General features: G+C 44.5%; 1 protein-coding gene across 1 annotated transcript in view; it reads right to left on the reverse strand.

The window, feature by feature from the left end:
• The window catches only part of LOC134540184 (spatacsin), a 53,892-nt gene extending 33,494 nt beyond the window's left edge, over nucleotides 1-20,398 (reverse strand). Inside the window, exons 1-15 of the mRNA XM_063382750.1 lie at nucleotides 19,623-20,398; nucleotides 18,602-18,750; nucleotides 16,527-16,739; nucleotides 14,958-15,165; nucleotides 14,192-14,290; nucleotides 12,468-12,565; nucleotides 10,742-11,046; nucleotides 10,128-10,278; nucleotides 8,465-9,015; nucleotides 7,242-7,423; nucleotides 6,226-6,338; nucleotides 5,287-5,524; nucleotides 4,208-4,747; nucleotides 2,181-2,351; nucleotides 1,260-1,465 (exon numbers count right to left, since the gene is read on the reverse strand). Coding sequence (XP_063238820.1) covers nucleotides 1,260-1,465; nucleotides 2,181-2,351; nucleotides 4,208-4,747; nucleotides 5,287-5,524; nucleotides 6,226-6,338; nucleotides 7,242-7,423; nucleotides 8,465-9,015; nucleotides 10,128-10,278; nucleotides 10,742-11,046; nucleotides 12,468-12,565; nucleotides 14,192-14,290; nucleotides 14,958-15,165; nucleotides 16,527-16,739; nucleotides 18,602-18,750; nucleotides 19,623-19,858 — 3,460 coding nt within the window. The 5' untranslated portion in view covers nucleotides 19,859-20,398. The remainder of the gene's footprint in view (nucleotides 1-1,259; nucleotides 1,466-2,180; nucleotides 2,352-4,207; nucleotides 4,748-5,286; nucleotides 5,525-6,225; nucleotides 6,339-7,241; nucleotides 7,424-8,464; nucleotides 9,016-10,127; nucleotides 10,279-10,741; nucleotides 11,047-12,467; nucleotides 12,566-14,191; nucleotides 14,291-14,957; nucleotides 15,166-16,526; nucleotides 16,740-18,601; nucleotides 18,751-19,622) is intronic.
• Nucleotides 20,399-22,096: the final 1,698 nt, after the last annotated feature.

Consider the following 22,096-nt stretch of genomic DNA (forward strand, 5'->3'; position numbering starts at 1 on the left):
TTCAGTCCACATACATCTGCCCGTCGAAAAACTGCTGGTAGCTTGCATGACGAGAAATTACCGGAAAATAATCGCGTAGATTGAGTCCTTCAGTAATGTTTTACTGCAAGTACAAAAAAATGGGACGACCTCGAAGAGGACCGCACCCAGCGAAAACGAATTCCGCCCCGAGCCAACATGCCTACGAAGGTGGCCGCAATTTCTAATTAAGTTATATCCAAAACAAAAAAAAAACAATTAGGTTGATTTAAATACAGGCCTGGCTCCGACCACCAACGTGAAATGATCTCTTCGTAAATTACATGATAATTTAGCGAGAAGCCACCGAACGCGACCTACTGTGGCAGCGATCGACAGACGACTGGTGATCTCATGAACTCGTCTCCTCCACGCAGGGAGTAGACGTCACATGACCTCACCGACCAATCACACGCACGCTTCATTCACTCTTACAGATATCAGCCAATTACAGAACAAGTTACAACACATGAAAAAATCTTTTACACACAGAACTCTGGGCTTCCCCTGATCAGTCTCTTTTCAATTTCACCTCGAAATCGGGGACTCCCATTCTCGTTCTCTCTCCCACACCGTGAGAGAGCAGTTATCACTCAGTTCCCATACAGGGGGGGAATTACCGTCTTTATCTCGGTTGGCGGGGAAGCACTGTTCCTTTCTCACTCCCACTTACAGGCCTCTCATGCCTCTCTTTCTAACCATCACACAAGCCCAGACACAGTCCCGTGATTTATAATTATATTACAACACGTTAATAAAATTTAAGAACAATAATTATAATACGAATTACTTTACAAAATTAAACTTATTGAGAAAAAACCTGAAAAAGTAGGCCTAAACAGGTAAAAATCTAGTACAACGGCTCATTTGTGAATAATTACATAAAAAATAGTAGTGATTAAAAATGTCTAATAAAATACAAAATACCTTCTTAAAACACAGCAAGTGAAAAATATCAACCCTAAAATATATAACAAACGGTAAAATATCATTAGAAAGACTTTTTAAGAAATATTTACATTCATGAAAATAGTTTAAAAGAAAAATTATTTAATTAGGAGGGCAGGGTTCTGCAACATTACATTCTCACTATAAAGGATTTCTCACTTTAAAGCACGTATATATTTTTAGGACACAAAAAAGAATGTTTTACATTTAGTAACAGTTCAGCATAAAGTACTTTCATTATCAAGCAGCTAAAAGGTGAGAATTTTTCAGGCACGGGAACCCCGGCCGCTCACCGAGCTGCTGGCGGTGGGCGAGGGCGTCGCCGCAGCCGGCGCGGTCCAGGTGGCGCAGCACGGCGCCGGCCGCCGCCAGGTGCACCCGCGCCGGCTGGGAGCAGCGCCCCAGCATCTCGGAGAACGCCGTGCAGGCGGCGCCCACGTGGCGCTCGTGCAGGTGCTGCAGCGCCAGGCCGTGCGCCAGGCCGCAGCACGCCGCCACCCTGGGGGCCACCCGCACCGCCGTCACTACTCCCCCCCCCCCCCCCCCCCCCCGGTCGCCACAAACACGCAGACTCTTCTCTTCCACCGCTTTCCTTCACCCCAAATTACAAATTCCTCTGACAGATTGATAACTCGAGTGATTTTTTTTCCTGGTACTTTTTAAAAAAATTTTTTTATTCATTCTATACTATTCCATACTTCTCAAACCTGTAGCAATATTGTTTACTAAATACATACAGTGTTTTTGTTCTCAACTATGTCATAAGGAAGTGCAGACAGCAGCCAATTTCGGTACCAAATAAAAGTATTTTAGAACATTTTATGACAAAGGGTAATTGTTTGTGAATGACAAGCAAAATTAAAAATGACATGAAAAAATATATATATACTATCTGAAGTTTAGGTCAGAAAATTAAATCTTTCCAGAGATAATTTTCATATGATTTAAGTATACAGTCTCCCAACTACTTTTGTTTAATGTCCGGCTGTAAACTTAAGTGGGACGTCAAAAAATGACACTTAACCAAAGGCTCACGAAAACTAAGATTTACGTGACCGCTAGCACTATGAACTATCATTAGCCGGCCCTTCAGTTTCGCTACCTTTGTCCCGACCTGCGATGACCTGACGGCAGGTCACTTCAGAGACAGGGGGGGAAGGGAAGTGTATTTCACGGACAGAGAGGAAAGTTAAGAAGAAGCGGCGGAGACTCACGCCTTCTTGTTCAGCTTGCCGTGGGTCTTCAACTGCTCCGCAACGAACATGCTGGCGGCGAAGCTGGGCCGGCCCTGCTTCAGGTAGTGCAGGAAGCTGAGGGTGTCCTTGTAGCCGTGCTTGGAGACCAACCCCGGGTCCGAGAAGTGTGGCGGCTCGTCCACGCCGTTGCTGCGACAGTCACCGGGGCAGCGATACATGTTTCAAGTTTTTGACAAGCATAATTAATTAGATGATGACTAGGGGCTGGAAAAATTAGCATCTATTTTTTTTATAATTAGCATCCTTAATTTTTATAAATTAGCATCTATTTTTAAATAATTATCATCCATTATTTATTTATTTATTTTTTTAATTTGAATTGTAACATGCCACACCAATAGCGCAAGACTCCAACGGTGGGCACAACATGTAAGACAAGTACAAAACAAATACAGTAACAGAACAAAAACTAGAACAAAACAATTATAAGAACAAACAAATAGTAGGACAAAACAAAGACAAGACAACACAACATACAAATATCCATATGAATGCTTAAGTACTAATAATTACTTAAACTAACAAAAAGTTTCATGAGAGTTAAATTAACATATATAGATAAAATTTTTAGACTAATTAAAAATTACAATTATATAAAATTGAAATACTTCATGTAACTAAGGTAAGTACCATAAAGATAATTAATCTTTGGATGCAGAAAAAATAACATTTTAACAAGTTTTTTCTCTCTGGTAGGTTGTAAGTGATTAACATACATATTGAAATTGTTAACAAGTATATATATAATATAATTTGTATTTAAGAGTGTGCATAAAAAAGGAGGGTTACGGCTATTAAATGATGGAATTTTATAAATGAGATTCTATTTTTTTAATAATTAGCATACAATTTTTTTTAATAATTAGCATCCATTATTTTATAAATTAGCATCTATTTTTTTGCAATTAGCATTTGTAATGCAACTTATTTAAAACTTAATATTTACATTCTAAAAGTTGCTAAACTAAATAGGTCATACATAACTACAAATAACAGTCTGGTTTAATTCTGTAAAAACAATTTTTTTTTTTCATAGCTTTCTAGATTACAACCACAAAAAAAAATTAACACTTATTTTACTTTCAAAAAAAAAATCGATAGCGCATTATGCTAGCAAATATTACGTAGCATGTTTAATTCATAGAAAAATACACTAATGAACCTGATTAATAGGGTGGTGCTTGTATTTTGAAGTTATTTCGGACGCATGCAACTTGGCTGCATCAATCTAAACCAAGGTTGTGGACAGGCGCGCAGTCTTCTTGTCGTGAATAAGGCAACTATGAGATTCACGTGTACTCCATGTCCCTGGACTGCTTTCAAGAATATTTTGGCTGGAGTTTCATGCCTAAATATTATTCTAAAAACACGTGTTTCATCCATATTTACTCTTCCAAAAATAAAGTTTAAAAATGAAATCCGGAAACAGAACTTCTCATCCGCCCTCAGCGTATACTTAAAGGTTTTTTTCATAAACAGACACCACACTGATATGTTAAGCGGGTTTCAGATTGGGTGGTTTTATTCCTGAAGCTCTGCACACCGTGTGTGTGCCCAAGCAGGTAGAGTCCTTAAGGGCCCCCGCCCACCCGGGCACACACACTGTGCGCAGAGCTTCAGAAAAAACAACGCGATTTCAAAACTACTCGAGATATCCGAGTGGGGGTCTGCTTACAAAAAGCATTCAAGAGTTCGCCGAGGGCCGAAAAGTGCTTTTGATTTCGGATGACCTTTTTTAAACTGTATTTTTGGAAGAGTTAAAATGGCTAAAACGCATGTTTTCAGAATAATTTTTAGGGGTCAAACAACCGGTACAGATTCTTGAAAGCACTTGAGGGACTTGCATTGAACCTTTATCTTCATTTCTCTGCCACATAATGTTATGGTCACCGGTTGTCCTGTGCGCGACGAGAAGACTGCGCGCCAGTCCAGAGGAGACGCCACGCTAGAAGCACACCCCTGGAGCCTCCGTGCAGGGACGGTACCTGGGCGTGTGCACGGCCTGCCAGGTGAAGAGCCGCGACGCGTCGAAGGGGCAGAAGGAGCGCAGGAGCCGGTACAGGTCGACGTCCCGCCCCGGGGGGTCACGGCCCGACGGCGGCGCCAGGATAGCGTCGAGCAGGGGCACGTCCCTGGCCCCCGGGACCTGCTCCAGGGGCAGCCCGGCATACAGCGCGCCGGCCACGGCGACCAGAGGGCCGGGCTCCCCGCCCAGGTAGCTCGTCGCGGCCTCCACCAGCCCCGGGCCGGCGCCCCGGAGCGACTCCCGCCACAGCGACCACCAGGCCTGGCCCGCCCCCTGCACCGCCCGCCCCGCGCCGCCCTCGCGCAGGCAGGAGGACACCACGTGGTGCAGGCGGCGCTCGGCGCAGAACTGCGCCAGCCGAGCCTCCAGCTCCCCGAGGCCGAGGGAGGAGTGGGGGGAGGCCAGCACGGCCCTCACATCCCGGAGCCTCCCGCACCGCGCCAGCCGCGTCAGCACCGAGCACACGCTGCGCCTCTCCGCGTCCGTGAACACGCCCTGCCTGCGCATCGTGACCGCGACCGAGCACGTGACTGTCAACTGTCGGCAGGGCGAGGGGATGCACCAATAGTTCAACTGCCATTATACAATTTCAATAATCTCAACTCCAAATTAAACCATTTTTTTAAATATATTCTGGTAAAAAATAATAATTTTCAGTAAATTGTCCAACCTATGTTTAGTAAATTAATTTTCCAAATCATTTCTTTCTGCTACGTTTGAAGTAAAATTTCTGAAAATTTAATAATTCCTCTTTAAAAAAAACTGTATCTGATAATCGATGGCTTAGAATGAAAACCTCGTATCTCAATTTTTTGGACGAAAATACGTTTTTTTATGTTTTAGGCTGGAAAACCTCGTATCTCACAAAATGTTTGGCTGAAAGAAATAAAATGTGCATCCTACTGCTTTCTATCGGGAAAAAAAAAACCTTGTATATCATTGCATTTTATGAGATACAAGGTTTTCATTCTAAGCCATCGATATGTTCGGACTGTACTCTACTCTGCTGGCATCAGACACCAGGAAAGCCGTGCTGACCTCGCGAGGTGGTCGAGAACCGCGTCCCTGGTGGCGGCCGTGCAGAGGCCGGATCCGACGGCGTCCACCATCTCCCCCGTGAGCGGCCAGCGGCGGAGGGCGGCGGCCAGCGCGGGGCCCGGGGGCCCCGGCTGGCCCAGCCACGCGGCGGCCCAGCCCAGCAGCAGGGGCACGCAGTTGTGGCGCAGCAGGCACGCCCAGGCACGCTCGCCGTCCACCGAGTCCAGCAGGGAGTCGTCTGGCACGCCACACAGCCCTCGCTCACCTCCTCGCACACGGGCCGATGCAAGAGGAAGGAAAAATATAAATTTCCATTCCCTCCCTTCTCCCAAAAATGTAAGCTTTTTTTTTATTCTTTGTATTTTATAAAAATACTAACAACAAATTAGCATTAAATCTTGTTTAAGAAAAATTAAAAACATGAATTCATTTAAATGAAAGTCAAATAAATGTTTAAAGCATTGGTTCAATTTGTGACATAACAGTGTCCCCCCCCCCCCCCCTCACACACATACACACACACACAAGAGCTGCTGTCTGGATTCGCCCCTCAACACACAGAACTTAACTTCCATGCGGTAAAAGTTTGTCTACCCTGCCCCCGTTTACCGAGTGGATAACACAACTTATTTTATTTTTTTTTCAAATCTTGATAACTGAGCTTTACTCGGATGGATGCACTTTAGTACAAATTTTGGTCTGGAAAATAATGACATTACTTAAATTTAAAATATTAAGAGATTACTTTTTTAGTGATTAGAATTAAGTTTTTTGGTTAAATGCTGCTTAATTACATGATATAACTTGCATTTCACCGTATTATTTCAGTTTCATAACGATTCACCACGTGATAATGGGTGAATGCACTAGGGCAACGAGGTCGTGAGAGACGACGAGTGGTCTGGGCATCGCAGGAGTGACGAGGAGACAGGGACATACCCAGGGTGTTGAAGAACAGGACGGTGAGCACGTCCCTCCTCCAGTCCTCGGACTGCCGCACGACCGTCCGTATCGCCAGGCTGCCGGGGTGAGCGCCGGCCGGCGGGGAAGAGCTGGTTCAGAGCACCAACACGCACATTGTCTCCGACCGGGAGGGTCAGCGGTACAGGAGCAACTCTGCACGTTACATCACACGACTGCCCATTACGTAGTTTACTTACCTACTAAACAAACAATAATTTAAAAAAAACAATTACCTAAACAATATAATATTGTGATGACAAACTACCTAGTTAAGTCTGCATTGCATCTTAACATGGTGATAATCTGTCAACCATGTTCAACAAGTAAAATACAGTAAAACATTAATTAACTGTCACCGTCCAGACCAGGGCTGTGAAACGTACCCGAATAGATGGATAAAAGAATCCTCTTAATACATAAGTACAGTAACGGAATTTCACTGAGGGCTTGATAAGAAAATTAAAAATTTCACCCTAAAATTGGTGATACATAGTAGCACCCAGTACCAAGTTGAATCTATAGACGGTCTCTGAAATTTATAGCCCTAACATTTAATTTGATCATAATTTTCATTTACTTTAAAAGTTCAAAGTAAGACAGTTAAACAAACTGTTTTAGTTTAAATGTAAGATGCCAATTATGGAAAACAAATTCAAATCTTTTTTTTACGTATAAAATGTAATCACGTGGCCCGAAATTTGCAAACTGTACTGCGCATGTGTTGTTTGCTGCCAAGTAGAAAACCAATGAACATTGATATTCTCACGTTTATCCCTTATTTGCACACTATCAAACTTTATTAAGGAGTTAAGGAGTTTTTAAGGATTATTATTGAAATTTAAGGACTTTAAGGGTTCGTATTCAATTAAGGACTTTTTAAGGATATTAAGGTGGTGTACAAACTGTGGTAGAAAAATATTTCCAGGGCTCGAACCCGGGTTCTCTGAAACGCGGGTAAGGTGTCATCTCCGCCACAACGCAGGGGTACCAACCTGCTGGGAGCAGTGTCGTGTCGCAGCAGAACCGCCTCGAGCCGCCGCAGGAAGCCCCAGGCCGTCACCTCCGCCTCCGAGAGGAGTCTCCGGGAGAGCAGGTGTCCCGCGAGGTAATCGCGCAAGGGGCTGTTCCGGGAGGTGAGGCAGATCTCTCGCAGCTCCTCATCTGGGTCGCGGCACTGCAAGCAGCGTTGCAGGTCGCGGCCCTCGCTACGGGCAACTTGCCATCCGACACAAAACAAAACAGTTACAGTATTTGCCGTAATATCAGACGCCACCGATTCCGAGACGAGATCCCTTTATTTTTAATCCTTACGTTGCACTAAAAGAAAACATCTAACTACAAAGATAAGAGCATTTCAAATTAAATAGGTAAAATTAAAAAACTTGTACACAGGTGAATAGTAATATCGGTGTGCTAGTTCTAAGTACTTAACTAACCCCACAATGCTGCCAAGCAAGTTCACAGCTCAAGCCGTGCTCGTCAACGGTGTATCTCTTTATCCGCTTCAACCTTGAGCAAGGAGGGGTTGTTCTTTGTGTCTCCCTGAAATGAACGCAAGCCTTGCCCACACTGTGAACCTGTTGTCATTGGCAGTTTATCTTAATGTGACAGCAGACTAGTCTATTCCTTGCATCACTACAGTCTGATTGAACAACCAGTTCTAATTACGTTGTTGAGTTGGCCCCCTGCAGGTATAGGAAGTCATCTGTCTTGTAAGCCACACCCCATTTACAAAAAAATTGTAAAGCTTGATTATTAGGTGCTTGAGAAGCATGCAATTTCTCTTTACTTCATTTGCAAAATAAAATTTGCATCATAAAAAAATTAGCACTAAGAAATCATGTGTGTGTACAACATATATTCCAAGTATTATTATTAGAGACCCGGAACTTTTGCGGATTCTTCTGGCCTCAGGATAGAATTCAAAGTTATAGGTGTGCTCGACCCATGTTTACTTTCCCATTGGTCGATTTCTTAGAGAGAACATTTTTCTCCTTGTTATTTGGCACTACCTGATTCGCTTACTTCTCTCCTAGCTGGGCATCATTGCCTCACGGTCGTATAGGGGCGTGTCCAAACAACTGCGTGCCAATCATGAACACAGTGCGAGAGCGTGGAGGTTTTTCATTCTAGCTTGCGGCTAAATGAATCCGCGAAATTTCCGGGTCTCTAATTATCATCAAATGGCAGGTAGTAGACGCTGGCAGACACTCACGAGGCTGGCGAGTCTCTCCCGAGCTTCATCCACTCGTTCCTCGGCCAGTAGTTCCAGCACCCAGCTGTCCACCTCCCGCCTCGTCAGCTCCCGCGCCGCGCGGGGCGCGAGGCCCCGCCGCGCCACAAGGAACGCCATCAGGCGCGGCACGTCGCTGCCGGAGACTGCCGCGCGGACCACGTCGGCGTCCCCCGCGCCCGGCCAGGCGCCCCAGTCGCACTCGCCCTCGCCGGCGGGGGGCAGCTCCCTCGTCACCGCCGCCCGCCCGTGCAGGTGCCCGCGCAGCCGCACCACGTGCGCCATGACCGCCCGCGCCACGGCCGCGCCCAGGCGGCTCGGCCCGCCGTCCCGCGCCAGCTCCAGCACCGTGTTGGCGTGGCCCAGCGCCAGCAGCGCCAGCTGCTCCGAGAAGGCCGTCGTCCGCTCGTCGGCCGGCACGTGGCGGCCGATGGCGCGGAACAGCTCGTCCAGGCGCGCCAACACGGCGGCCTCCTCCTCCTTCTCCTCCCCGGCCAGGCCGCTGCCTTCCCGTTTCAGCGCGCTCTTGAAGGCTGCCACCCACCAACCACATCAGTTTAGCATCTTTAACCCGTTACAGCAATGCAATTGCAGTCCCCCCCCCCCCCCCCCCCCCCCAAAAAAAAATATATCCTTGCGACGCCCATGGCAGTGGTACCCATTCTTGAGAGTCCTGCTGCTCAGCCAAGGCCCCATTAACTAATGTAGAGATATCAAACACACAGATAGTAATATTAATTAGCAAAGAAACATGACTCATAAAATATATTAAATTAGTTTTTACACTGTTTGGCATCAGTAACATTGGTAGCGTTTGCTAGTCCAGAAGGAACCAACTTGAAATACATGTTTTAAAGAAGTTCAAAAAAATTATGTTTTGAATGTTATATTTTTTTTGCAACCTAATTATAGTCCAAGCTTTAAAGGAAATTCGCGGCCAGTACTGAGTCGAAACCCGGCGGTTAGGAAACACTGTATAAGGGGAGTGTGTATTATAGTCCTATACATCTAGTGATTTAAAAAAAATTCATAATTTAATGATAGGTGAGCCACAAATACAATACAAAATCATAGCTAACATATATAGAGACCTTGCAATAATTGAGGGTTTGTTATAGAATTAAATAAAAAAAGGTTTCAGATAATTAAAAAAATAAAAAAATAAACACTATTTACTTCAACTGTACCTAACTTAAAGATACAACAGCATCCTAATCATGATAAATCAAGGAACACACTCGCCAAATATTGAAACATAAAAGTATAGTGGTTTCGTGGGACCACCTACTGATAGCCTGGGTCTATTAAGGTTATAGGTAAACCAATTTATTTGAGCAAAGTTATCATGCATCGTTAATTATAATAAATTTTAAAAACTGATCTAAAACAGTAATGCAGTGGCTGGAAGATGACTTCTCAGCCTGAGGCATAAAATTACTCCGCCGACCATTAGAGGGACACTCCCGTGACTTTTGTAGGTTTTGTAAAGGGCTCTCAGACTTTCCCTGATGATTCCAACTCTGCCGAGACTTTTCCCCGGGCCCCCGCGGCGGCGCAGACGACCTGAGAAGGCGCGACGACGCTGGGGGGGAAGGACGAAAAGCATGCGCGGTGTGTGCAGAGAGAGGAGAGAGGAGAGAGTCACCCTGGGCGTGCAGGGCGACGGCGAAGCGCGCCACATGCATGTGGCGGTGGCGCAGGCCCTCCTCCAGCGCGGCGACTGGCACGGCCAGGTCCCCCCACTCCTGCCCCTGCAGCAGCCGCCCCGCCGCGTCGGCCTCCGTGCAGTGCAGCAGCTGCGACAGGCGCCATCACAAGAGGCCACGCTCCAGATTACCTTCCGTCCCATACATTCTTTGAACTGACTTTCTTCGCCTTCATCGATGTGATGTGGCGATTAAAATTAAAACAATAAAAAACCAGTTACTAATATAACTCTTTAATCCTGCTTAATAATATGTACTTTGTTGTAAACAAGATGTTAAGCCGAAATTTGAAAACAAATATTAAAAATAATGAGTACCTACCTTGAAAAGTTACTTTCTTGCTATCACACTCAAAAAAAAAGTATACAATTTCTGACTGTAAGGAAAACGTGCAGGTAAAAATTTTGTAAGTCAAAAAAAGTGAAGGAACAAACAGGTAAAACTGCAAAACTTATACTATTTTTGATTGTCAGTTGGAAGTTCCGAGGAAGAGAATTGAAACTCTGCCACTTCCTCCAGCCGAGCAGACGGGCGGTGGTCGGAGGGCAGGTACCTTGGCAAGCAGCGCCTCGCGGGACACCCCGCCGAGGGGCAGCCACAGCCGGTCGGGCGACAGGAAGGCGTCCGCCGCGCCGGGCCCGCCACGCACCAGGGCGCAGCCGGCCGGCACGGGGCAGCCGGCCAGCAGTTGGCCCGTTCCCGCCTCGTACGCCCGGTGCACTCCCCCCGCCGGGCCGGAGAACCACGCCGCCAGCTCGGCGGCGCCGACGCGCAGGCCCAGCACGCTCGTGCCGGGCTGGGCGCGGTCCAGCACGCTCAGCCGGCCGCCAGCGCGGGACTTCCCGCCGCGCCGCCTCCCTGCGTCCCCACCACCACCCGTGTCTCGTCAGGGCAAGCAAGGCAAGCGGTGCTTGCCCCGGGCAGTTACCCAGACATCGTATTTTTTTAAATAAATATTTCATTCAGAACAGTACTTTACTTTGGCTCGTGCAGTTAGGTGTGTGTATTTTTTCACACCGTCTTCTCGGGACCCGACACTGTGCGCCGTGCGCTATAAGAAAAGAACTCGTCGACGCACAAAAACATGCTGTTTTGGAAGCGTTGCTAGGTTTTAGAAGCGCTGGTAGTGGACCGCTTTCAGCAGGAAGGCTGCCGCAGTAGTCTCCTTTCGGAAGGGGGGAGGGGGGGGGGGTGTGTGGCACGGTACAAAGGTTCGAGGAGACGATTGGCTGTAAAAACACGCGGTAGAAGCTACGAAGATAACGCTTTCTTGCCGAACTGAAGCGTGGCAGAAGCAGACGGTGGAATTCTTCCGCCGACCGCTTCAGCTATGTCCGTTACAGTTCGGCACGGCAGGTGGAGAGCCCGGACACCCCCCTCTCCCCGGCCATGTTTTGGGGTGAACGGAGTTGTTGCTTCCCCTCATGTAAACCTCACGCCTCGCCACTGCCCACAACCACCTGTTTGCAGGGTGTCCTCAAGGAAAAAATATTTCGTACCAACTTAGGTGAGAAAAAAGTACTATATTTGAAAAAAAAAGTACCAAATTATAATTTGTTACGGTTTTAACAATTCAGGAAATTATTATGACGTTCCAATGCTCTAACTTAAATATATCACACCAAACACACACATACATTCCACAGTTATTAAAAAATAATTACGCTTGATAATAAAACATATTGGAGTTACTGTAATAATATTATATTAAAGAAAAAAGTACTAGATCTGTACTAGACCACTAAAAATCTAATAAAAGTACTAGATCTAGTACGAAAGTACTAACTGTGGACACCCTGCCTGTTTGTCTAGCATGATCCAATACCTAGTGAACCAGACTTCACGAATGTTTTACTTCAATCGAACATGAGAATATCTAACAGATAATACATCTAGAACTCACAGGAACCTACTGAATTTAAAGTTAAAAAATAAAACACTTTCAGAGATAATTTCCGCAAGATTTAAGTGGACGGTCTCAAACCATTTATATCACGTGTAGCGTCAATAAAACGAAGCACAGTTGGAAAAAGGTTGCAGAAAATTAAACTTTCACAATTCCAGCTCCATTACGTACTGTTTGTTTCGAGACTTTATTCACAATTTTGCTACCACTCCTCTGGTTTCCTTGCTGGTTTCCTCTGTACCTCTAGACATCCTGTAGGTAACATGATTATGCATGTAGACTCCATCTTGTAATAATTTGAAAATATATGAGATCAAAGTGAGGTAAGGAGGTTCTACCAATGCTTAGGTCACAGCAGAGCTGCGGAACTCACATTTCTGAAGAGACGCCAGATAGGCGTTCCAGGCGGGCAGATACGACGGTCTCGACCTCTGCTTCTTGCCGGGCCGCTTCAGCTGAGAGCCATCCGGCCTGAGGACACACGGACACGCACCGGTAACACGGAGCCGTGTTTGGTCACTGTCAGCACCCCCACTCTCACCCTCACAGTGCCATGCCGCCCCTTCAACCATGCACACACGTCTCACGGCCAAGGTACAGATCAGTGCTGCAACCACGGTTTTCTGTTCGGGGGAGTTATACAATGACAATGAGTGTTACTTCCGCCTCAACCCACTACAAAAATTCATTAGCGACTTCTGTATTCACGAATTAAAAACACAATAATTTGGTAATCACATGTATATCAATAACTATGTGGACACATACATTATTGTCAGTTATTTCAGAATATTTTGTGAGGGTGAACGGATTCCGCTCCGGGTCCGAGACAGGGGACAGAGCCAGAGAGAGAAGAAGGAAGGTGGTGACGAGGGGTGGATGTGTTGGAAGGAGGGAGTCGACTAGGGAAAAGAAGGGAAAGAACGACGCAGCGAGGAAGACGGAGACGGAACAGAAGCAGGTCATCTGAGAGGTAGGACGTGTAAAACGGTGCGGCGGGGTGAAACAGGAGCACCCTGAGAAAATCCACAGACTCTCCGCAATGTTTGCCACGTTCATCCACTTGTAGGGCACCCGGGCTAGACCCTGCAGGGATTCAGATCCAGATGGCCCGCGGTGGGAGGCAGCGATCCAACTACTAGACTACAGTGATCTCACGAATAAGACATGAAGGAGAGGGAATGATAAGGGGGTGATTGGAAATGAGGGAGGGGAAGGAGAGAAAAGAAGTAAAAGGGAAGCTAGAGAAGGAAATATATTTGCTATATTGTTGAATTTATTAGCAAGTAAAATCTGTGAAGTTTACCATGCTAAAATATTTACTTCATACTTTATACACATTTTGTTTTACAATCACTGCTGTTCTTTAGATGTATATGGTTCAAATAGAACTGTATGGAAAAACAAAATGTAAGTGTGCCAGAACACTAGCGCTACACGCTAGTGCTGGCTATACTGGGTATCCAATATATCGAAGGTACTTAACATTCGCAGTTACGTGTCTGTTGGCACTCTTGACGCGAAAAAAAAAATTACAAATCCTCCCATTCCTCCACATTATAGTTTTTTTTTTTTTTTCCATGTATGTACGTAGTCCTATAATATTTTAGTTTGTCAACGACTCTGCGATGACAAGAATAAAAAATGAAGGGTTTTCTATTGCTGATCTAGAGTTAATTGTATATCACCATCATTGTCACGAATCATGAATCGTTTTACAGAAATATGGCGGTGTGTCTTTAAATATAAATAAACTAGAAGCTGGAAGCACGATGAAGTGGAAAAATTGTTGGCTTGGTTAAGCAAATACGGGCATCAAGTGTGCCCATCAGTGGTTTTAATTTTAAATTTGTTTATGTAGCTCGATTAATCAATTGGTAATAAGTTCAAACACTGACAAGTGCTTCCTGGTTATGTTATTTCCATACGCCCCCTTGACAAAAATTATAACGGGGTTCTACTGTATTTATGACTTATTTTGCTCTAAATGATGTAGAGAATTAAGTCCTGTGAGGCGGTAACTGCACATGAATCCCTTCGTACAGGTGGGTGTGTAACATGAAAACAGCCATCTTTAATAGAGCGTGCAATGCCAACCTCGCAGCAGACGCCCGGCTGGCCGCACTTCTGTCGGAGGCGACGGATGCAGACGAGCTCCCCGACGCGATGCTGAGGCCGCAGTCCCAGTCGGCAGCGCTGGAACACAACACACGGCCCTCACCGTCACTGCTTCCGAGGCCACGCGACGGTCACGCACAGAAACACTCACGGTCGGCCACCAAACACCTGGATTCAGTGCTCGGACAAATACACGAGTCACACCTGGAACTGAACTGAATCACTTGCCCTTGCCAAGCAACAAAAAGAGTGACAGCAAAAAAAAAAAATAATAATGTTACCTAACAAGTTTTTCTTCACAAGTTATAATTTCTTTAATGCCTGTCCTCACATTGACACACACAAAATTAAATAATACAAAATGCTGTTGCGCTGTTTCTGCTTCTTATGTAAAATCAAGACAATGATAAAAATTAAATATAGTATTTGAGTTCAAAATGAGGGCAAGGCATCAACCAAAGTGACAAGACTTTTCCAATTTGGGGCCCAAAGACATCTAAAGTCTACTGAATGCTTCAAATAAAACGAAATGCAAATTTCCCGGCAAAGTCAAATTGAATATTAAACAGATATTTGATTGATTCTCTCCGTCGAAGCTTTGCACAGGCCTAGGAAATGAGGAAAGGAATCATTTGTTACCTACGGTAAACCCTCACGCCAACATTTGTCTGGAGTGATTTTTGCAAATCACGGAAAAACAGTAACCGGGGTGGATCCTCCCGAATGCGGCTCCGTGGAGACCCACCTGGCCGAGGAATTGTCCGGGGGGCAGAACGCCCCAGCCACGTCCCCCACGAGCACCCGGCCCTCGCTGTCGGCCACGGCGAGAGTCCTCCCGTCTCCGGACACGGCCAGCTGCCGGAAGCAGCCCGGGGGCTCCGCCCCGCCCGCGGGCCACAGCGAGAACAGGTTCACCGAGCCCAGTGGTCGCAGGCGCTCCGCCGAGAAGGCCACTGCCCCGGGCGTCAAGGAACACAACACCTACCGGCCGGCCGCGCTCAAAAACTCTTTTGAAAACAAGTCATCGCTAGGATCATGCCAATACATTAAGTCATCAAAATGTCTCCAAATACTTCAACTAAGATTCAAACAGTTTGAGATACTAAAAATCTGGGTAGTCTTTTAACAAAAACTTCTATTATTGAGTGTTAAAGTTGGCGTATTAATAACTTTGTATGAGCTGTGTGTGCACTTTAATGATATATATAAAATATTACTAAACGAAGCCCCACGTCCATTGGATGGCAGAAATAAATACCTATCAGTAAAAATTGTTTATTTATCTTTTCATTAATTTAATTAACTATGTAACAGCAAATAAACAAACACAAAAGCAGGTATGTCAAGCATTTAAATTTACGTCTTTCTAAAATTTTTAAGATTCGTTGAAATTCACTTCACAAATTCGGTAATTTTTAAATTTTACTTTTCACCCAGCAACCAAACACCACCAAAAATGAAAGGTTCGCATGAATTTTCTATTCCGCGTATTTGAAAAACGTTTTGCAGCCACCACTGGCGTCGGTATTGCATATCCCACTACATCTTATCAAAAAATTTGTATATGTATAGACAGACACACACATACCTATGAGTAAAGGACTAATTGAAATTTTTATTTTATTTATGTAGACTAACAACACAACTTTTCATGCGTATACTGCTGTCAAGATGATAAGCATATTATTATAGATTATTACAATATTGCTAATCAATCTGCTCATAATATCGTTAATATTGTTAAAAGTACAGAGAAATGCCTGTGAAAAACCTGTTTAATTTTTAAAACTTTTACAGAAACTATCTCCCGCTGTACAATAATTATAATGACTAGTAAAAACATATGTAAAAGCTTGCACTGTCGACGGTAAAGTTATTTTGAAATAAAATGTTAGATATTAAAAGAGTGTGTTTAGTTAAAATATGTGTGCGCTTACAAGCCTGAAGTTATTGTATAAATATTTTATTTATTTGGTTTTAAAGCCACAGAAAAGTTAACTTTTTTTTAATATTACATTGGGCTCTCTTTTGTTTCGCCGTGCTTAACGTGCGCAGCTAATACTGGAAAGCTATTCAAACAACTTTTTTGCAAATAACTAAATATTGGAGGTACTTGGGGCAACACGAAGCATAAATGGTAACACTATTTTGTAGTGTTACAGTTATCTTCATGTAAATGTACAAATTAACAAATATGTAAGTACTGAAAGACTCGCTCACTTTTTTTTTTTATTCAGTTTAAATCTCGCTGATTTGTAATAGTTTTCCCGTAACAACTCGTCCGAACGTGCAGCGTGCAGGGCTGGAAGGATACGGACGTTGCCGCCCGCGGTCAGGCAGAAGACGGCGTCCTTGGAGGCGGCGAAGCACGTGCAGTGGGGCACCTCCGCGGAAGCCTCGAGCCGCGGCCCGGCGGCCCCCGACCAGTGGAAGCGCGCCAGCCACCGGCCGCGCACCGACAGGGTGACTCGGGAGGACGTGAACCCCACCGGCTCCGGCGGGGGGCCTGCGCCCATCGCTGGCGTCCCTGTGCACGCGGCATCTCACCTCAGCGACCGGGGACAAGGGCGGACGAGACCACTTCGCCCGGTGTTTGCTTTCAAATTATTTCCCCTGCATTTGTCACTAGGAATGATAGTTTTTTTTTTTTTTTTAAGATTTCAAGGGGGGGGGGGGGGGATATACCACACCCTCGCCCCATACCTGCCCCTATGCATACGCCCCTGGACCACGACAAAACAATGCACACTTCCAACTGGAGCACTTGAAGCTCCATAGCACCAACTAGCTTTAAAGAATAGGGAATATTTCGTCCCAATACCTCGAGATCCATATGGTTCTTTCCATAACTCGATTTATCTGTCTCTCTATCTTTTTTCTCAATTTCATTTATTTCAAAACTCAATTTAAATTTATCTGTAATTCAAATATTTTAATCAAAATTTATATCTCTTGAATTGCATTTATCACCTTCAATATTTTTTCTTTGTATCCTAACCTATTTCATATAAATTTAAATAGCACTGCATCCCAATTTTTATCTTCCTCTATTTTAATTTCTATCTCAAGTTTTTTCTCTCTGTCCCAATAACTAGCTCTACCTCAATTTACTTTTATCTTAATTTTTATCTATCTCTACCCAATATTTTCTTTGTAACTTAAATTTTTCTAACATTTTCTTTGTATCTAAATTTTTCTCTCTTAACCTAAATGTAAGTAGGTACTATCTCTAGTAGACATTATAACTCTTAACATCTATCACTTTCTATAGCAATTTTTATAATTATATTAACACTTTACAAATATCTTAATTGTCGATCTTGAGTGCCTCTAGTCCTCCTCCTCTATCGCTCTCACATAACAGCAGTTTGTCTAATCTCTCAAAACCTCAGTCTATCGGACAAATCTCACAATCTATAAATCTCACTTTCTCTAAATATGTCAGTCTTCTACACCTGAGCCAATCACTCTCCCTCGGTTTCTAAGTATTTTCATCCCACGCTATGGAAACATTGCTACTGCCGTAAATACCTTCACAGATGCCGACATAAATCAAGTCAAACAAGCATATGTGCACAATACGTGTAAGTTAAGCATACATGTTCAGTTTTAGCCACCAAATTACTTCAGAAATAATTAGTCTTTAAAAAACTGACCTATGTTAAAGAAAAGATGTATTATTTTTTTTCAAAAGGTTCATGCAATGGGTAATTTTGATTCAATAAAATTTCTTGGACATACGCCATTGCAGTTTTGCAGCCTGTTTGTGCAACTATTTTGTCATAGGAAAACTACTGTGTTTGTCGGTGTTTTTGTTATTGTGTTGTCCATATCTGTTTATCTTCATCGTTGTGTTCGTAAATTTTGCTGCGTTGTCCAGGTGTTTTGTTGTCTGTCAGCATTTACTGTTATTGTCGTAGTTAGCCCACTGCATTTATTTCATGACTAAATTCCTTCAACGGAACTCTTGTACCGTCTGATACTTAAGTTTGAATGTGTTCTTCTGAGCTGTCATCGTAATGTCCATAATACCTGTTTAGGCACATCATTGGGTTTATCTGTTTGACACCAGCTCATTTAAGCTTGTTCACTGTGGGATGATGTTTCCATTATTAAATTTCTTATTTTCCATGTTTGACTTTTTCCCTTGACAAACAGTGCACAAAATGCAATGATGTATGTCCAGGAAATTGTATTAAACTGTAGCCGCCTGGACCACAACAGACACAAAGCAGGGAGGGGGTTTTTACATTAAAACCCATGACAGTGGAAAACTGGTGCTGTAACAAAATTTACAAAAGGTGTATTAATAAGTATTTTTCATTTGCATTACAACACTACCTGAACTAAAGCTACGAAAAAATTAGCCAAAAGTGCAGCGACTGTTACCAGTTTCATTTCCACGCAGCAGTTGCTCGAGATGGCCGACGCTCGTTTCCCAGACGGAGGTCACCTCGTCATCGCTCAGACGCAGCACCTGGAGGACGTCCGAGTCCAGAACCAGCAGGACGAAGGCTCCGTCCTCCGAGAATGTGGCGCTGAAACAAGCTCCCTTTCACCTTCCCTGCCTGCTCGACCTTCCCCTGCCTTCTGCTCTACTCAGTGGCGTAGCCAGGATTTGTGTGTGGGGGGTGTTAAGAAGCATGGCCCCCCTGTATTAAAGCGAGAAGTCCGGGGGAGCTTCCCCGGGAAAATTTGGATTTTAAGGTGTAAAATAGTGCTATTTTAGCAGTTTTCGGTTCTTAAATTTAAATATTTGTAATGGTAAAATTTTTTATTAATTTTAATATGAAATTTGTTTGAGTGATGAATAAGAAATTAATTAAAGATTTGGTGCTAAGACGGGGGGGGGGGGGGGGGGGGGGGGGCGGTTGAACCCCTAAACCCCCCCCCCCTGGCTACGCCCCTGGCTCTACTACCTCCCCCCTCCCTAGCAATAATTTCCCCAGTTCCTTCAGCCACGTTGCATCTCTACCCATCATGGGTAGACATCCGGACCCTCTGTATCACCAACCTCCTCTTTCCCTTTTACACTACTCACACTCCCTTCTCTTCACTCGCTGTGGTTTCCTCTTTTGTCTTCTCCCTTTCTAGCTTTCCTTGGATACGTTTTCTGCATCCCCACATCCCTTCATCCTCACAGTCGCTTGCACGCAGCCTTCTTAAACCCTTCACAATCGCTATGGTACCGTTCTCCATGTACACTCTGTAACCCCAGCTACTAGAAGACAATATTAATAGTCCAGTAACCGGGTTATATCTTTACGGAGCTAGGAGAAATTATTTTACACTTTTTAGGCTGTTTTAATGGTACTCGGCAAATACATTAAATAGAACTTAACCCTAACTTAGACATTTCATTCAATGTGTTCTAGGTTAAAGTATAAGGGACCACAATGAAATTACTCACCTGCAAACATTTTGCGCAGACTTCCATTTAACAGTTGCGTTTGTCACATAATCTTGACTATTTTGTAAAGAATAAAGAGTACTACGATGACTTTCACTCTCTGATATACAAAGATGTTTGAAATTAACCGACCTTGTAGCTACTATTCCCTGCTGGGGGAACTCTAGAGGCACAGAAAATTTAATCAGGGTAATGACATCTGATTCCATTGGATGCAAGTTCGACTGCTCGCACATTAATCAACACGACTGCTTCAGAACTTTTATATATTTTCTTTGCTAAGTGGTCTACAGCTTGTCACCAACAGACGAACTGTCAATATGTCATTGTTCAAACTAGGTTATCAAATCGTAATCAAATATTAGTATGTGTATGTTACACCAGTGCCTTGAACGGGACTCGAACACAGGGCCCCTCGCATAGCAGGCAGGTGTGCATCCGACTAAGCTACACAGGCCGGACAGTAACACACTATTTTACCTAACTGTCATTTTTAACACTGCAAAAGTGAATTTGATTTATTTGAAAACAAATAATGACGCAATTCCAAAGATCTTGCTAGCTCATGGGAATATGATGAAAAGATATATTATGTTTGCTCTTAATCGTTACTCCAAACCTTTACTATAACATATTGTTTATTATTAATTTCCTGTATGCAATATAAGCGCATTATAAAACCTAAATCAAAATTCATATAAGTTTTCAAAACAATTAAATTTGTAAATCAAAAAATTATGAGCATTCATTATTATTATAGTGACGCCAACCACCAATGTTCCTCTATGTCGCATAGACTGCTATGCCTCATCAACGTCGCGCAAAGGCATGTGCACCAAACGCGCTCGTGCGAGCAGCAAAGTGTAGTTCGTGCGACGAGGCGAACACCAGGCTACGAGTGCTACGTCGGCGGAAGGATCCGGTCGGGTGTGGGATATCCCTCCGCCGCACTATAACAAATTATTTTATGCATATTTTTCCACAGGTTTTTATTAAACATTATTTTCATCAGTTTATCTTTCAGTCCTTTCAAAATCATGTTTCACTGTGCTCTTTGTCCCGAACCTGCCCGGTTCAGTTTCCCGCGAAGTTCACACGTTTCCGTGGGAGGGCAGGTGGGGGGAAAGGGGGTCACGTGCGGCGACACAGGTAGTGTCCTTCAGGAGCTCGAGGAGGCCGGCAGCCTTCGCACGATGCGGAACCATCAACGCTTGCTTTCACCGACATGTAGTTTCAATAGTATAATCTCTTCTTAATCTTTTACGTACAGTTCCGCGGTCGGCCTCAATTTGCAATGAGGTATTTCACTTAATTAAATCAGTACTCCAAGATGAGTGTTCAACGTATTACGTAAGTACTGTGGGAAGTTTATGAGATGTTACGTCGGCGCTTCACGCCCCAACTTATCTTACCGGCTAATTAGTTTTGGCCCGCACGGGGCAGCCAGAAGGCGACACGTGCCACCGAACATACTAACGCATCAGTCTCTAGGACATGTCTAGGAGTCACATAGAGTCGCCGGAGACACAGGCCTACGTGCCACTAGCCCAGTATAATAAGTGTTGTGTAATAGGGAAATGTTTGTTCGTCAACATATAATTTGTCATATTAGAGTTTAGTTGTAACAGCCGCACAGTATCATGCCACCAAACGTACTAACGAATCAGTCCCTGGGACACATCTAGAAATCACGTAGAGTCGCCGGAGACACGGGCCTACGTGCCACTAGCCCAGTATAATAAGTATCGTGTAATAGTTGACGCCGTCGTCGGTGCTCCCTCTGAGAGCACAGGCCGTTATGTGTCCTCAACACCTGATCAGTGCTGTGCCACGAACACGCAAGTGCATGCAACGTAGTGCAGTGCCCTGAACGGCGTGACGTCAGTCCCTGCCTCCTACGTGTGCAAGGCGCCCGGCCGGGTGTGATATTGCGCAACTAGGTAGTCTGTGTACATGCATTTGATAAAACAATCAAAACTAAAACTTTTAAAACAGCCAATAATTATTGTTAATCAACTAATCATTTTGTAAACTAATATCGTTCACAAAACTGGCCGGAATCACCTTCCCACACTCGGGAGTTTCCCGCGGATTTCCTCCCCTCCCTGGCCCAGTTGCCTGGGAGAATAGTCAGTAGCGATCCAGCTCTCACCAGGGCCGGCAGCTCCGCGCACGGGGGGCATTCATCTTTCGCGCCAATCTCCACATTTAGCATCAATAGGTAACTATCTTCAAATCTTTTATCATCAGCTCCCCGGTCGGCCCTAACCGGCCGTACGATATCTCGTGCGGTCTTTCGTTAAAATGTGTGACTCGCCACCCAGTCTTCCCGGTGCTATGTCAGTCTAATTATTTAGGCGGCCCGCCGTGGCGCTTGCACCTCACACTATTAAAACTCCCCTCTGTGAACTAGTTCATCGCCCACTCGAAGCGGCACTGTGCCAAACGCGAAACAGAGTTTAATAACGATTCAT

The sequence above is a fragment of the Bacillus rossius genome, chromosome 16 (genome assembly GCF_032445375.1).
Source record: "Bacillus rossius redtenbacheri isolate Brsri chromosome 16, Brsri_v3, whole genome shotgun sequence".
NCBI classification, from domain to species: domain Eukaryota; kingdom Metazoa; phylum Arthropoda; class Insecta; order Phasmatodea; family Bacillidae; genus Bacillus; species Bacillus rossius.